Source organism: Centrocercus urophasianus, unplaced genomic scaffold (assembly GCF_019232065.1).
Source record: "Centrocercus urophasianus isolate 14NV4802_14NV808 unplaced genomic scaffold, USGS_Curo_1.0 seq_14, whole genome shotgun sequence".
In the NCBI taxonomy this organism is placed as follows: Eukaryota; Metazoa; Chordata; class Aves; order Galliformes; family Phasianidae; genus Centrocercus; species Centrocercus urophasianus.
Window position 1 is genome coordinate 2,353,717 of NW_024884586.1, and position 14,863 is coordinate 2,368,579.

Consider the following 14,863-nt stretch of genomic DNA (forward strand, 5'->3'; position numbering starts at 1 on the left):
ACTGAGAGGCTGGATTACTTATATCTTATCTAGAGAAATGGGAGGTCAGTGTGATTCATCACGCTGTTCTAATTCCTGCCTTTAAAAAACCTCTTTGTCTAGGAACAAAAGGCATGTGCATATGTCTCATTTCATGAGTTCTGGTAAGTAGGCAGTGAGGGTCTAACTTCAGCTTTCTTTGTTCATCACTGGATAGATAATTCCCATAACAAATGAGAAGCCAGTGTTCTTTGATCCCTTTGTTTCACATCTTGAAAACATTCTTTTCTCCAAAAATGCTGCTGTGTTCACTGTTCTCTTAGCAGCCCACAGCAGAAGTGGTGTTGGGATAGAGAAAGTATTCATGCACCCACTATGCAAAGTGTAAAGCCTGAGCTCGTTCAGAATAACAAAAAGGACAGAATAGCTTTCTTTCTCATCTCCTCAGAATATGTAAAGGTATTGTGCTGTTTTTGCTTTTTCTGAATAAAGCCCAGGAGGAATGAAAAATTTAAGCCTAGGCCTTACTCAGCATGCCAAGTAACTAGCCCAGGCCAGACAGAAAATCCTTCCAAATGCAGGCCTCCTTCCTGGCAGCAGCACTGTGCCACTTTGACATCCAGCATTAATTTTAAATGAGAGTGATTTATTTTGCTTTAGAAGACAGCAGATGGCAGCAAAGTTATACAGATGCGCCAAACTAGTAGAAGAAGAAAAATATCTTGATACACAAACTCTAACAACATTCCATGGAAAAAAACATATCATTTGTTTCTGTCTGTCTTGCAGTGTGGTTAGCCCAATTAATCAGATTTAATGGCCCTCATGTACTTGTAATACGAGGGATTTTTTCCCCTGTTATCAAGAGTTAATGGAATCAGAATGGGACAGTAGTCGTTCAGCAGATTGTCTCTGCAGGGCTTACTTCTTTGTGCTAGTTTTTTTTATATCCTTCATTAATGAGATACCAATTATCTTGTGCAAGTACGATCGCAAAGTACTAGACTGAATGTGAGTGCACCCCGACTGATGCAGGAGCTCTGACTGCCAACCTCTGCTGTAAACTATGCACAAAACTCACTCTCTCATTTGAGGTGATTATCTGCATGCATCCTTTTCTGAGGCTTTAGAATAGGTGACGAGTTTAAAAAAAAAAAAGAGAAAGAGAAGAGGAAGGAGAGAAAGGAAATGCTATTACATAAAGTTACAGTTTTAAAACACTCCAAAATCCTACTTCATTACATAAACAAAGGAGTCTGAATTTTGGACAAGAATGCTGGAAGTTTCTTGGATTTGATGCCTACTCATGGACACATTTAAAACTGCATTTCATACATTTATGTTTGTTGAAGGCATCGTTTCCAGCAGTACCATATCCACTTGAGAGGAGCAGCAATGATCATGCACTGCTGAGCTCATTTCAGCCGTAAGCAAGGGAGTCTCATTTAGAGTTACTTCTTTTTGATAGTCCCTTACTGTGGATTTTTAGCAGTTTCATAAGTTTTCATAAACTTATGAATAAGTTAGAGGTAGTGTACAATACCATCTTTCAGTATGCAAATAGTCATGTTTTTGAAAGAAAACCTAGGGCTGAATCTTCTTTCCTGCTGAAGTCAGTAGAGGTTTTGTTTCAATTAGATGGAATCTGTCTCAGGCCTGGGATTTGGTGTTGATTCCTATCTGGCTCACCAGTTCATCACCAGCACAATGTCTGATTTCTATAGGCAGTAAGAAGACTAATGATATATGCCAGTTGCATATTTTTTGTGTTGTTTATCAATAAAGGGCCAGAGTATGAATTTGTTCCTTATGTAGAATGGGATGCAGAGCTGCACAGCCTCAGGGGGAAAAAAAAACAGCTTAGAAAAAGGCACGTAGAAATCCATCATTTTTTCCTTGGCTCTGAAGAGAACAAATATACTTTACAAGGTGCAGCTGTCTTCTTCCAGTGTGCAGACTCGGATCTGTTCCTGAGTCCTTATATACAGACAGGGAAGCATAGTGGCCTCTGAGGGCTTGCTGCTTTCTAGCAGAGAGCCACAGGAGCCAGGTCATGTGAGGAAATGCGGAACCCAGGCACTCTCTCATCCTTTCCTTTGACAACAGTTGGATGGATTACACAGTGGCCTTTTAGTCTTTGGGTGTTTGTGTTCCACAGTGAGTCCTGTGACAGTAACCACCTATTAAAGGACAATAATCGTGTTTGTTTGATGAACTGCTTAGTTTGCTCCTGAACTAACAGGTAAGATTCATTGTTTGTTATCCTGTTTCTGCCAGTGCTCCTGGACATCAGAGATTAAGACCCAGACCCATTTGTTTGTTTGTTATTACACCACATTAGGAAAGCATGAAAAAATATTAACAGTTTTATAATTGCCAGAAAGCTATATGTAATTTGCAAGCTGTCATCTAAAAGCAACAGTGAACTGAAAATGTTGGAGACATATTTATTTTGCAAACATATTTTGAGAGTCAGTATTTATTACAAAACATTTCACTTCACCTGAGCTGGCCTGGTCTTTCCAGGCTTTTGTCAGTGGATGAAAATCTTGGGGAGTTCTGGTTAAACGTTTGATAGAACTTATCACGTAATCAAACTGAGTCACAAGTTTTCACGTGGCCTCCTTTGTGCTGTTGTAGTTGCAAAGAACTCCAGTCTTATCAAATCATTGACATTGATTCTAGTTTTAATGGAACCATTTGTTTTTCATTTGGAGACATTATACTTGTCAAGCATTTTTGACTCTTGTGTAGAAAAGAGTGTTTTACACAGCAATGTTCTTTACCTCATGAACAAATTATGCTCCCTCTCCTCATGAAGGATAGATGGCCCTATTCCAAAGATGGCCCTATTCCAAAGAATTAAGTATTTAAAAATTAAAACAATTTCAAGTTGACACAAATTATTTGGTGAAAATAAGTGTTCTATAAGAAATATTTGGATAGAAAAAGCAAGCCTTTGTGACCACAATAAACAAATTCTAGTTAGACATAATTGGATTTGGTTATTGGTTGTACTCAGTCATGTTGGATTTTTTCCTTCTGATGCCTGTGTGCTCTACACTATTAAAGTATGATGTGAGATAATGTAAAATGGTGCATTGACGGCACAAGGAAAATATTTGGATGGCTGTCTGGAGTTGCCATTATTGGCTTTAATTATGACTTGCTGTCCTTTGGGTACTGAATGAGCCAGAAAAGGCTTCTTATGTGCCAAAGTATTCATTAGTATTCCCCTTTCTGTCATTGTAGTTGAAGTAAAAGTTCATATCTGGCACCTGACTGCAGTTCCTACTAGCACGGACCAAGAAGGTTTGCAGATTTTGATAATCATCTGAAAGCACGCCGGTGTCTCTACTTTTTGGCTATGGAAGAAGTCATTCCTAGGTAACATTGGCAGAACTCTCTGACATCTCTTTGGGGTACTTGAAGAATGAATGTCTTTTACTGTCTGTGTGGCATGGTTGCTTGCAATAAATTTTTTGGTGCCCATTGGAGTGAGAAGTACAGACACTGAGCTCTGTCTTCTGGTTAGTGGACCTGCACTAGGATTTTGTAGGAAAGTGCCGCACAGAAGCATTTTAGGCTCCTTGCCACCATTCCATATGGCACAAATAATAGTGCCACAGAAGCCTTCCAGAGATAAAATAGCCTTTGGAATCTATTTTCGTAATAAAAATTGTCTGTAGCAAAATCCTTTTTATTTGCTATGGGGTGGGCACAAAACAAAATAACAGTTTAAAGAGAATATTTCATGAACTCTCCTGATACTTCACCATGGAGACTGCTGAGAATGGTGACCACTCCTTTGGCATTTGCTCTTGGATAGACTGATGAACAAGGATGAATTCCTGCTGCAATACATATTTGCTATTGCAATTTTATTTTATTTTTTTAATTTAGAACCTTTTGTTTGAACTGAACTTATAGCTGTGTTTTAAGCAGCCATTGAAACACTGGTTTATAAGGCACCAGGCTGTTCTTAGAGCCTGATACTTTAACTAATCTGCTTTGTTAACATGTACTACTGCTTTCGGAGGTATTTGATTTTGCTTGGTTTCACGGGATCGTTCTTGCTGAGATCCTATGAGGTTCAAAACACTAACATTCCTCAGAGATTTTAATCAAGTTCATCTATGGATTTCAACTACCATGTAAATGTTCATACCAAGCATTTTGCTTTCCAGGATGTTCACAGCAACGTGTGTTAGCAAAGTCCTTCAGCAACGTCCCCTTCATGGACAGGAGGAAGAGTTGTCACCCGGTCAGATCTCACCTGGGGCAGGTGCTGAAATGGATAAGGAAGAGACTGTCTGTGTTTATTCTTTATGGACCACTTCTCCAAGACCTGGAGCTCTGTTTGGCATATGGGCACAGCTATGCAGTGTGCAAAGGTGTCTCTGCTTGCTCTGCCATTCTAAGTTAGTTAAAATGCACAGTTGCTGCTTTCCAGAGAGTAAACTTCTCAGCAAACTTTACTTTTTCCATTTCTCCTTATATTCAGAAACCTTCTGACTACCAGGGACAGGGCTACCCACTACTTTCTGGCATTTCTGGTTCAGCAGTGCTGGTCTTGATATTCTAAAGATGTTTTTATTTTCAAGATTAGCAGGAGCGGGGATGGGGAGTCCTTCCTTTAGTTCTTGTTTATTGCAGCTATGGAGCTTTTTGCTTCTCCCTACAACCACGGCAGGTGGTGCTCTTGATCCTTCCGATGGCACTTAGGAAACTCCTCTCGGGTCTCAATTATGCCGTGGGGCACCAGCTCGCTGCTTTTAACACTGTTTACGGCGAGGATCTTTCAGCGTTGAGTGAAGACGGGTTTTTTTATTAGTAAAATGGAAAGGAGAGGATAAAAAGTTTTTTTAAGTGGAGACCAGTTTGGGGCAGTAAACGGAGAAAAGATCCTTACAAAGGCATCTAGTTGGTATGTGCATACTTAGTCACTCTGTAATCCAGTCTGTCCAGTATGCCCCGAGTTCAGATGACTTCGATGCTGGCTGTTCAACCAATAAGTAAAGGATTGGAGCTATTCCACTCCTTTAGGACTTGGGAGGGCCCTGTGGGAGTCATTCCAGTTACGCTGTGTCCTTCAGTAGGACCATGCATTCACTTACATGTTTGTAAGTTCCCACTGCGAGCACTCTGAAGCTAAGCAGCAGCATCTAGCTTATGCTCAGCACCTTCAGAATAGCCACTGGTCTGTTTCTCAACTGGCAGCTACAGTCATGAAGATCATACGCTTGTTGTCATTTCTTGCCAGCCGAACAGGTGATATTTGGAAGTATGATACATGTCACTGTATTTCTGCTCTGTCTTTCAGTTCCTTCTCATCCTGTTTCTACATCTTACAACATCTGCATCTGAAAGGCCATCAGCAACAGAGATGCAAACTATTTTCCAGCTGTTAACAAACAGATGGTGATTAAAACTGGCAACTGTCAACACGCGCCTTTAAAAACAAAACACGGGAAAATGATTTGTAAAAAAGAAAGAAGTGAATGAATATTTCAGATAGGAATCACACCTCTCAAGAGTCCAAGGTTCTTAGTTGAAAACGTTTAGGAAAGTAGTTTTAAAATCAGCAATTCTGAGCAGAATTTCTAAACTTTGGAAGGAAAAATCCTGGGTGTGTATGTCAGTGATCTAGCTGACTGAATTCCTACCCCGGTTTTTTTTTTTTTGTTTGTTTGTTTTTTTATCAGTTTTCCTGGAAATGTGTGACTGCTCATTCTTTTGATTTTTTTTTTTTTTCTTGGTAATAATGTGTTCCTTAGGCATTTAGCACGAGGTGAAAAAAATACAGCCCCTTAACTTCTTCTAGCTGTTAAGTACTGCTGTCCCCTGCCTCTCCTGTGTGTGCACTACCTTCAGAGATAGTGTAAAATGAGGGAAATGCTACGTTTGATCCAAGCTGTTACTCAAATGCACTTGTTTCATTCCGTAGACATTGTTTTGTTGGAGCACGGAGTGGATACCAATAGATGGTGCTGTTGGTGCAGTTTTAGTTTCACATTTGTTTTCTGGTCTGTGGTTGGAATTCGGAGGGAACAAAAAAAAAAGAACAAAACAACAAAATCCCTAACGCTAAGCTTTCATCCAAGATGTTCTGCCCACACTGAACCGGTCACCATTTAACTTTAACCTGAACTGTGGCCCAGGAAATCCTTCAACATAAATAACCTTGGAGGCTGCTATGACCATTTTTGGAACGCTCTCCCTCAATAAATCTGTTACTTTGTTGTGCAATGTTGAAGCGTGTAGTTGTTCCCCTGATTAATTAGGGCAGAAAATAAACTTGCGCGATCAATCCAAGCCGTGACACGTCTCAGCCCTGCCTGGAACGTGTGGGTAAGAGAAGGCCTTGGTGCCTTCTGAGCCCTGCCCCAGGATTTAAGATGCACGCCTGCTTGTGAATCTGCTTGCTCTAAAGAGATAAGGCTAACGAAGCCTCTAACCAAGGGGTTTAGGCTGTCGCGGAATGGCCGTGCTAGGTTAGTAAGGATAGGGCTGAAGAAAGTAAGAAGCCTTCCATCTGACCCTCTGCCCCCACTAAAAACAACAGAAGTGGTTTATGTAATGGTGTTTACTTTATTTCACATATTACCCATGGAGAACAGTTGATACATTCTCTACATCTTTCACCAGTCTGGAATGCAAGATAAAAAAGGTATGGAAAAAGAGTTTAACAACGTTTGACATTCACGATATGAAAAATAGAGGGGATACAATGTTTTAAAATGCCCATATGCAATATATATATATATATATATATAAAACGTATAAAAATAAAATATATTTCCCCAAAAAAAGATACAAACAGGACACGACACAGAACAACCTTAAATACCGATACGTATCTCATGATCCACGCACACCGCACTTATAATTAACAAAATCCACGTACGATTGCACTTTTCCTCTCTGTTCAAGTATATCGCAGTCCCCGCAGGAACTGCTCAGTGTCCGATTCCCTGCCGGCTGCGCGGAGCGCAGAGGGTAGAGCAGGTGAGGGCCACTTCTCCGCGCCGAGGGCGGACCGCGCACCGTAGCCGGCCGCGGGGCTCCCCTGAGCGGCTCTCCCAGGACGGAGAGGCCGGGCGGCTCCGCCGGCGACGGAGGCCCGGCCCCGGGTGCAGCGGCGGGCCCGGCGCGGGGATCGGCGCCTCCGGCGGCTCCTCGCCCGGGGCGGGGGGCGGCTCCGCGGCCGCGGCCTTCACAGCTTCCTGTGCCGTCCTCTGTCCGAGGGGTCCCGGCCGAGCGGGCCGCGGGGGCTCCCGGGTCGGTCTCAGTCTGTCCGTCCGAGGCAACCTCGGCGGGCGCTCACACGCCGAGGACGGGGGCGCGGGGCTCCGCCCGCACGGTCCGGAGGAAACTGTCGGGCAGGGAGCGCCGGCGGCGGCCGTAGCCCTGCGGGCTGATCTTGTTGACGGGGGCGGCGCCGTCTTTCACTTTGTCGGTCAGCTGGTAGAGCTGATGGGCCAGCTTCTGCACCGTGCACGTCCCGAAGCGGCACCCCATGCGGAAGGTCGGGAGGTGGGGGTAGCTGTTAACGCTCTGGCGGTAGCGCCTGACGCGGATGTGAGCATCCTCCCGGCCGCTGCGAGGGAGGAAAAGAGAGACGGGGAGTGAGACGGCGAGGCCGGAGAGGAGAGCAGTCCGCGGGCGCGGGGCGGGAAGCGCGGGGAGCCCCCGACCGGAGGAGAGGCGGCCCCGACGGCGCGGCCCCGACTCTGCCCTCCGCTGGGCGGCGGGAGAGGGGCCCGGAGCGGAGCTGAGCCCGCTGCCGAGGAGGAGAGGCCCCGCCGCTGGAGGGCTGTTATTTTATCTGCGGAGCCAGGGCTCGAGTTACTATTTATATTTGAGTTTCGCAGTACAGGCGCTGCTATCTCCCGCCAGCTCGGGGCGCGGGGAAAGGGAGGTGGGAGGCGGCTCCCAGAGCTGCGCAGCCCCTGCAGGACCCGTCCGCGGAGCTCGGGGACGCGCGGCGTGAGGGAGCCCCGGCACAGAGGATCCGGACGCTTCGCACCGTCCCGAGCGCAGCGGGGCTGGAAGTTACCTGGGTTGCGAGACGCGGGGATCCTTCACGTCCTGGGTCCGTACGAGCGCCTGCACGTCGGCGGCCGCTCCCAGCCCTCGGGGCGCGCCCGGAGGCCTCACGTCCCGCTTGGCCCGGCTCAATACCCAGCTCGTCCATCTGCGAGGAGCGCAAATGAAAGGGACAGCCTGTTAGCGCAAGCCTGCTGGCAGCAGCCAAACCAAATACATCCGAGGGGCGATAATCTGCCAACGCAGAGATTTTGACATCGGGGGAGGGGGAGGGGGGGGGGGGGCTAGGGGAGGGGTTTCCCGAAAGAGTATGGGGCCTTTAGGATCCGTGCCATTCCCGCGGGGCACAATTCCCTTCTTCTAGAGGCAGCCGGACCCGGCGCGGGGCTCATAACCTCGGGGCGGGCGGGGGGTTCCGATCCCATACTCACTTTCGTTTGAACTCTGTGGCTACGTCCACCCTCGCAGCATCCACCCCGAAGAAGGTCGCAGAGCCGAGATAGAGTAGGGCTACGTGAACCAGTTTCATTCTGATGGAACGAGAAGAGAATGATAAGCATGCTTGCTGCCAGAAGTCACATCTGTCCTTCCCCCCCCCCCTCTATATTCCTCTTCCTATAGAGGAAGCTCTATAGCGCTTCCTCCCTTAGGAGAGCCCCCAGGCTGCAGGGAGCTTCGCGTGCGCTATGAACCCAAAGCGAGTATTTGCTCAGCAACTTAGCACAGAGTAAATAACTTAGCCTCCAAAACACACGTTTGCCGAAAGCTGCGCTTGCAGTGGCGGCCGAATACCAGCAGGACGGCCAGAGTACCCCCAGCGGCTCGCATCGGGATTAAGCGAGTACACGAGACCAGGGGCTGCGTCGGGCGCACCGTTCCGCAGCTCCGACAAGTGCCGCGCTGCCGGGAAGGCACCCCTGGGCTCTCATCTCCCCCTGCAGAGCGGCGAGCTGTGGATCTCACGCTGCGGGTTGCTGCTGTCTCCAAGAGCCAGTGCAGGGCTCTGCAGCCCAACTTCCAACTTCCACACAGCCCAGTTCTGGAGATTTTCACTTCTCTCCACCTCCCTCCTTTTTTTTTTTTTTTTTTTTTCTTTTTTTTTTTTTTTTTTTTCCTCTTAAGAAAAAGGTGCTTACCTGGCAGTGAGGATAATCCACTGAGCCAAATGCTCTGGTAATAGCGATCCGAAGTTGCACAGTTTCCTGGGGAGCGAGAACTCCTTCTTTGTGTGTGTGAAGTAACCACTGACGGGCTGCGCTGCTCCGCGCCCTTTTATAGAGCGCCGGGGGGGAAGTGGGAGGACCTCGGCGTGCCCGCCTGGGCGACTCCGCTTTGACACTTACCCCTCCCCACCCCCCCCGGCATTTCACCATGGGCCGGGGGCGACTCATCCGAGGTAAAAATAAGAGGATTGTTGGAAATCGTCTTCATCGCCCCCGTGGGTATTTTGGCGATAACGCCAGCTTTCAGATGTGGATTCGGAGCCGTGGCATACCTTGCGCGACTGATAAGCCCACCGCTCTGACTGACTGGGGACGGTGCCTTCAACTGCCGCTGCAGAAGGGCGCCTGCACGTCCGTGCAGGTCCTCACTGCGGGCACGTTAACTCTAACAGGGGGGATGGGGCGCGGGACCGGACCCGATCCGTGTCAAGGTCCTTCCACATCCATCAGATAGCTAGGCTTCGGCAATCCATATTTGGACAACGCGAGTTATACCGACCGACTGCAATGAATGTCAGCCTTCTTTACACAAGTACGGAGGTGACAAATCCGGCGTCGATAATATTTATGAGTCAACGCGCGTGCATTTTTCATCTAATAAAATGTACTTATGTACTTGGCCAATTCAGATAAATAGCAGGCTGAAGGGCTTTGGATCACGGGGGCGAGAGAGCCCTTTCTGCGCCCCGTTCCGAAGGGAGAGGCTCGCTTTGGCGCAAGCCCGCGGGGGCGGCACGCGTGCGGGTCCTCAGTCCACGGATCTCTGTGGACGTGACCTCCCCGATTTCACCGCTCCACAGCTAATCCGGGATGCAAATATTTGCACGGTCGGGGTCTCTAGCAGCGCTGAGCAGCGCTCAGACCTTTTCCCCCCGGCCTTTATCACCTTTGCACCTCGCTCCGTCCGCGCGGAGCCGTGCCCTCGCAGAGGTGCTGCCGCCCGCACCAGCCGTCCCGCTTCCTCCCCCGCGTTGCCGCGGCGCGGCTCAGCGCTCCGAGGGAAATGCCCCCGGCGGTTGCGGCCCGACGCCGGCCGAGCCCCGCAGATCGCCTCGGGCGGGGGGCCGGCTGGCGCGCGCCGGACGTTTCACTCGCATCTCGCCGCGAGCGAAGCGTTTCAGAGGTCGGGTGAGGCTGCGCTCTCGACTCTGCCTTTCTACACAGCCCCGGACGGGTACGCGAGGGGACGAGGGAACCTTTCTCGAGCACGGTCGAGGTGCTGCCTCCCCTGCTCCCCTGCCCGTGCGGGGAAGCTGCTCGCCCCTCGCTGCGCCGTTCTCCTCGCGGCCCCACCGGGCCGTCTCGACCCCCGTGGCCGCGAGCCGCCCGCTGGGCGAGCCCGGAGCCGCCGCCTCGGCGCACCTGCCCGGCGGGCAACGCTAGCGGCGAGAGCCGGATGGTCTCGGGCTCTGCCCTGTCCCCCCAGAGCCGCCGTCCCGCTGCCTGCCCCGGGACAGTGCTGCGAAAAGGAAGTGCGCCGAGCGAGATGCTGGGCTCCTTCCTCCGAGGGAGGAACGGGGGAGTGTAGGTGCTCGAGAAAGGGACGGTGACACCGGCAGAGCCGCGCGTCGCGACACATCGCGGTGGCTGCTGTTAGAGAGCTCGTGAGGTGGCTCAGGCTCCAGAGTACAAACGTGTCCCCGACCGGCAGGATTCGAAACTGAATCTAACTCTTGTGAAGATAAGGCAGGATTTCGTGTCACGGGCATTGCTCAGATTCAATTTAAATCTCCTGTTCCAGTAAAAAGCCACACGCTTCCCCAGACGCTGGAAAATCCCTCATTAAAGTCTTTGGCCAAAAGGGAATTGCATTTTGTATACTCTTAAGCAAACAGTGCTGAAAGAATGCTACTTGGTTTAGGAATAACAGTAATCCAAGTCACGTGTGAGTGCCACGCTGATTACAATACCATTGTAGTGACACAAAGACAGCTCATTCAACCTCTCGTGGTGGCAGACGTGGGCACAGAACGATCAGGCAAGAAACGATTATCTTGTGCGAGAGCTCCGGCAGGTACAGGTTTCAGAGCTAACACAAACCACGTCCTCCATTTGGATGCTCGTTTTGTCCTTCCCAAGTCCTTGCGGTCCTACACGGTTTGAAAATGAGCAGTAGGCGCTGAACTTGTGCTGCGAGGTAGCAGCGGGGTCTGCTTTGTAAAAATAACTTTGAAAAGAGTTATTTACATTTAAAAAAAAAAAAACAAAAACAAAAACAAAAACAAAAACACAACTCACTCAGAACGGTCCGTGCAAATATTTTTTATTCTGAGGCACACAGGTTAGCAAGTCTGGGCTCTTCTCAGAAGGGTCGGCTCTGCTCCAGATGCTGCCTTATGGGGAAGCCGAGCTCGAGGGACACCTGGCTTTACTGATTAGCTTGGGCACAGCATTCATCCTCTCCGTGTTGCCATATCTACAGACTTCACAGCATGTACCTGCTTCTGTAAACAGGTTTTGAAGATCGGTTGCTCTTTTGTACAGCGTTTTATTCGTGCTATGTTTTATTCTAAAAGGAAAGGTCTAAAATCTGTGGGCATCTGCTGGGAATCAGTTTGAGACAAATACTCTGCTGATTATAGAAGAAAAAAAAATGTTACTTGAAGCCAATGGGAGTGCTTTTGTATGTTTCAGCTCAGGTTGATTCAAACTTTACTGAATTCATGTGCAGTGAGTATGACTGTACGGGATTGTACCTCAGGCTGTATGAGATGAGCACAAAGACGGTACTAACAGAAGAATGGCATCCTATGAAGGGTGTAAAAACCAGTCAAGTTCCACACACAAAAAGGCCTTACTGATGGTGCACCTTAGGGCACCTTAGTCAGCTTTATCTGTGCCAAGGGACAATTCCATCTCCAGTAGTCAGACTGGAGACGTGATGATCTTGGTGAGCCTTATGTCTGATAGGTTTGAGCCAACAGCAAACGAAGCCTGCTAAATGAGAGTGGGATGCATATCGATAGGGGAAAGCTGCTTGAGGTCATGGCTGCTCTCCTGTTCTGGCAAGAGGTGCCAGAAAACTGTTGGGTGACACTGGATGATGGGACTGCAGGCTGAAGGTGACCTTTGTATTTCCTGGAGGAGCTCACTGTAGAAGGTACTCTGAACCTTCACATCTTTTTGGTGCAACATTGTCACTTGTGTGCTTTCTGTTTCCTGGGGGGGTACTGCCTCACAGTTCCTCCCCCAGGATCAATAAGGCAGCTGCTTACTGGGTCCTTCTGGGAACCTAGGCCTTGGTGGCTACCCACAGAAGCTGCTTCATAGCCTGGTTGGAGCAAGGCTACTCTGCTGGAACACAGGGAATTTTGTTTTTAGTGATCTGGATAAAAGTTCAGTTTGCTTTGCATTAGACTTTAGGCGAGCAAACAATGCCTGTTTCACTTCCTCATTTGTCCTATAAGAGTATTAGATCGCTCTCTACCAAAGGGAAGTTAAGGAAGTAAGCTACGGATGATTGAATCCTATTGGAGTCCAGGCAGGTACACAGCCAGATAGCTGTGCTCAGACCCAGAAGAACTGTGCCCTTCTTGTCACCAGTACCTAAGACGTGATTCTTCTTGGGACATGCTTTACAGACTGACCAAACTTTGGTTGTTTTGGTCAAGGTGGAATAAAGAACAAGACCATCCAGGGGTGCTAGTAGTACCGGGGACTTGGCAAGCAACACTTCTTGATTCAGTATTTGGGAAAAGTGTTAGGCGATACTCTCCTGTCATAGGCTGGATTAAAACAGAAGTGAGGCTTAAGTACTGAGATTTGTTATTACACATTGAACTTTTCTAAGGGTGCAAATACAATAACCCTAGGGTCCTGTTTGAGCTCCATCAGACAATTTCTTAGCATCTCTGAACTGTTCCTTCGGATTTAGCTGTGTACAACATTATCCTAAACTGCTGCATGCCCTGGCTTCATGCTGTTGAGCAGTTGCAACATCCACTGCCACTGTACTGAGCCTTATCCTTGTCCTTCATGCAGGACAAGCCACTCACATGTGGCTTCATTAAGATTTGCAGTCCTTTTTTGCCACTTCAGAAATGCTTTAATCAAAAAAATCTGAATGCTTTGAAAGCAGCTCTGGGACTTTCAGTCATTACTTCAGGATCCTGATCCATAAAGTCAATGTGTCACTCAAGAAAGGGAATCCCTCTAGCTCCTATCTAATTCAAGAACTGATTAACTCCATCGCATGCATCTCAAAAGATATTTTAATTGTTTTCATTACATGTTATGTTTTTTGTTTTGTATTTACTCCCAGTGTCAACAGGTGCTTTTATTAGGTGTCTTTCTGGGATCTGATTTAAGAACATTAAGCTGTGAAGCTGAGTTCTCCAGGACTGCAGCCCTTCCCTGAAGAGGTACAAGTAAAAACACTCAGTTTTCAAGGCTTCCTGACCGATTTGTGCCTGGGTTATCAGCAAAGCATTGCACTGTAATGGTGTCTTGGCTACATAAGAGGTGTGAGTACTTATTGCATGCTCGAAACAAACAGAAACTTCTCTGTGACACTGCTAATGACTGTTTGCTGGATCCTGCGGGACAGTGGATGGCCAGGAGCAAATTCCATGAACTTGCTGCATTTCCACGTGCACCACGACTGCAGCAGCTCCTCGCTGTAGTGGAACCGACGTCCTTCGCGTTGTTTGTTCACTCTGTGCTGTCAAACAGGACATACGTGGGACCTTATCGTACCGTTTTGGCAGGCTGTCCGCCAGTTAGTGCCGACAGACACCCGTTTATCAGCCGCGTCTCTGAGACAAACCGGCAAACCAAACGGTGCCGGCGTGGTCCGTGCGTTACGAATAGAAGTCGGGCATCCGCTCAGCGCTCGACGCACCGCCAGGCCGGCAGGCAGCGCCGGCTGGAGGCCGGGCGGCGACGGGGCACGGCGTGAGAACCTGCTATGGCTCGCTTTGCCCCCGCACGGTGGTGGGTGCGGGCAGCGGAGGGGTCACGGCGAGGGACAGCCGAAATCCCACCCCGGCCCTCAGTCGCCTGAAGGGCGCCCGCCGGGCACCGCCCGCGAGCCGCGCCGCGCCGCCGGGGCCGTGTCACGGCAGCGCCATGTTCCGCGCATCCCTGGCGGGACGGAAACAGGAAACCTCCTGGAAGCGCGAGCCCGCAGCCCCGGAGCAGCGCTCGCCGCCGGCTTTATACAGCACGGGAGATGCGGTGTCACGAGCCCGTCCGCGGCTCCTCTCGGGAAAGGCCCTCTAGGGAGCGGCAGTGCGGGACGGGCTCCGGGAGGCGAGCCGCTCCGCTCCGCCGCTGGCTTTCAGGCAGCCACCCGCTTTCAGACCCCCGCTCCGCCAGGGTCCGAGTAGAACGCGGCGCAGCCCCGAGCCCGGGGGCGGGCGCCTCGCCGGGCGGAGCGCTCGAGCCGCGCCGAGCGGACAAAGCCCGCCGCGGGCAGCAGGGCGGGCGCGAGGCGAAGCTTCGGAGCGCAGGCGGCGGGAGACCCGACCTCTGAGGCGGCCGCCGCTAGCCCCCCGCCCGGCCCAGGGCAGCGCGGGGCCGTAGCCGCGTGCCGCCCGCAGCCCACGCCCAGCCCGGCGGGGTCACGGCGCAGCGGCTCGGCGGCGCGCAGGCGCACGGCGCGCCGCGCCTCC

The 14,863-nt window shown here is 49.8% G+C and overlaps 1 protein-coding gene and 1 long non-coding RNA gene across 2 annotated transcripts; one reads left to right on the plus strand and one right to left on the minus strand.

Annotated features, from left to right (window-relative positions):
* Positions 1-3,237: 3,237 nt before the first annotated feature.
* LOC122158151 lies at positions 3,238-5,476 on the plus strand. The gene is made up of 3 exons (XR_006168149.1): positions 3,238-3,366; positions 4,167-4,373; positions 5,303-5,476. It is a non-coding gene; the product is annotated as an uncharacterized LOC122158151 (long non-coding RNA).
* Positions 5,477-7,271: 1,795 nt separating this feature from the next.
* On the minus strand, positions 7,272-9,264 carry ADM (adrenomedullin). The gene is made up of 4 exons (XM_042814461.1): positions 9,165-9,264; positions 8,460-8,558; positions 8,039-8,176; positions 7,272-7,579 (listed from the first exon to the last, which is right to left on the minus strand). Exons 2-4 carry the CDS (start codon positions 8,555-8,557, stop codon positions 7,303-7,305), a joined length of 513 nt encoding a protein of 170 aa, XP_042670395.1. The 5' UTR covers position 8,558; positions 9,165-9,264; the 3' UTR covers positions 7,272-7,302.
* Between the last annotated feature and the right edge of the window lie 5,599 nt (positions 9,265-14,863).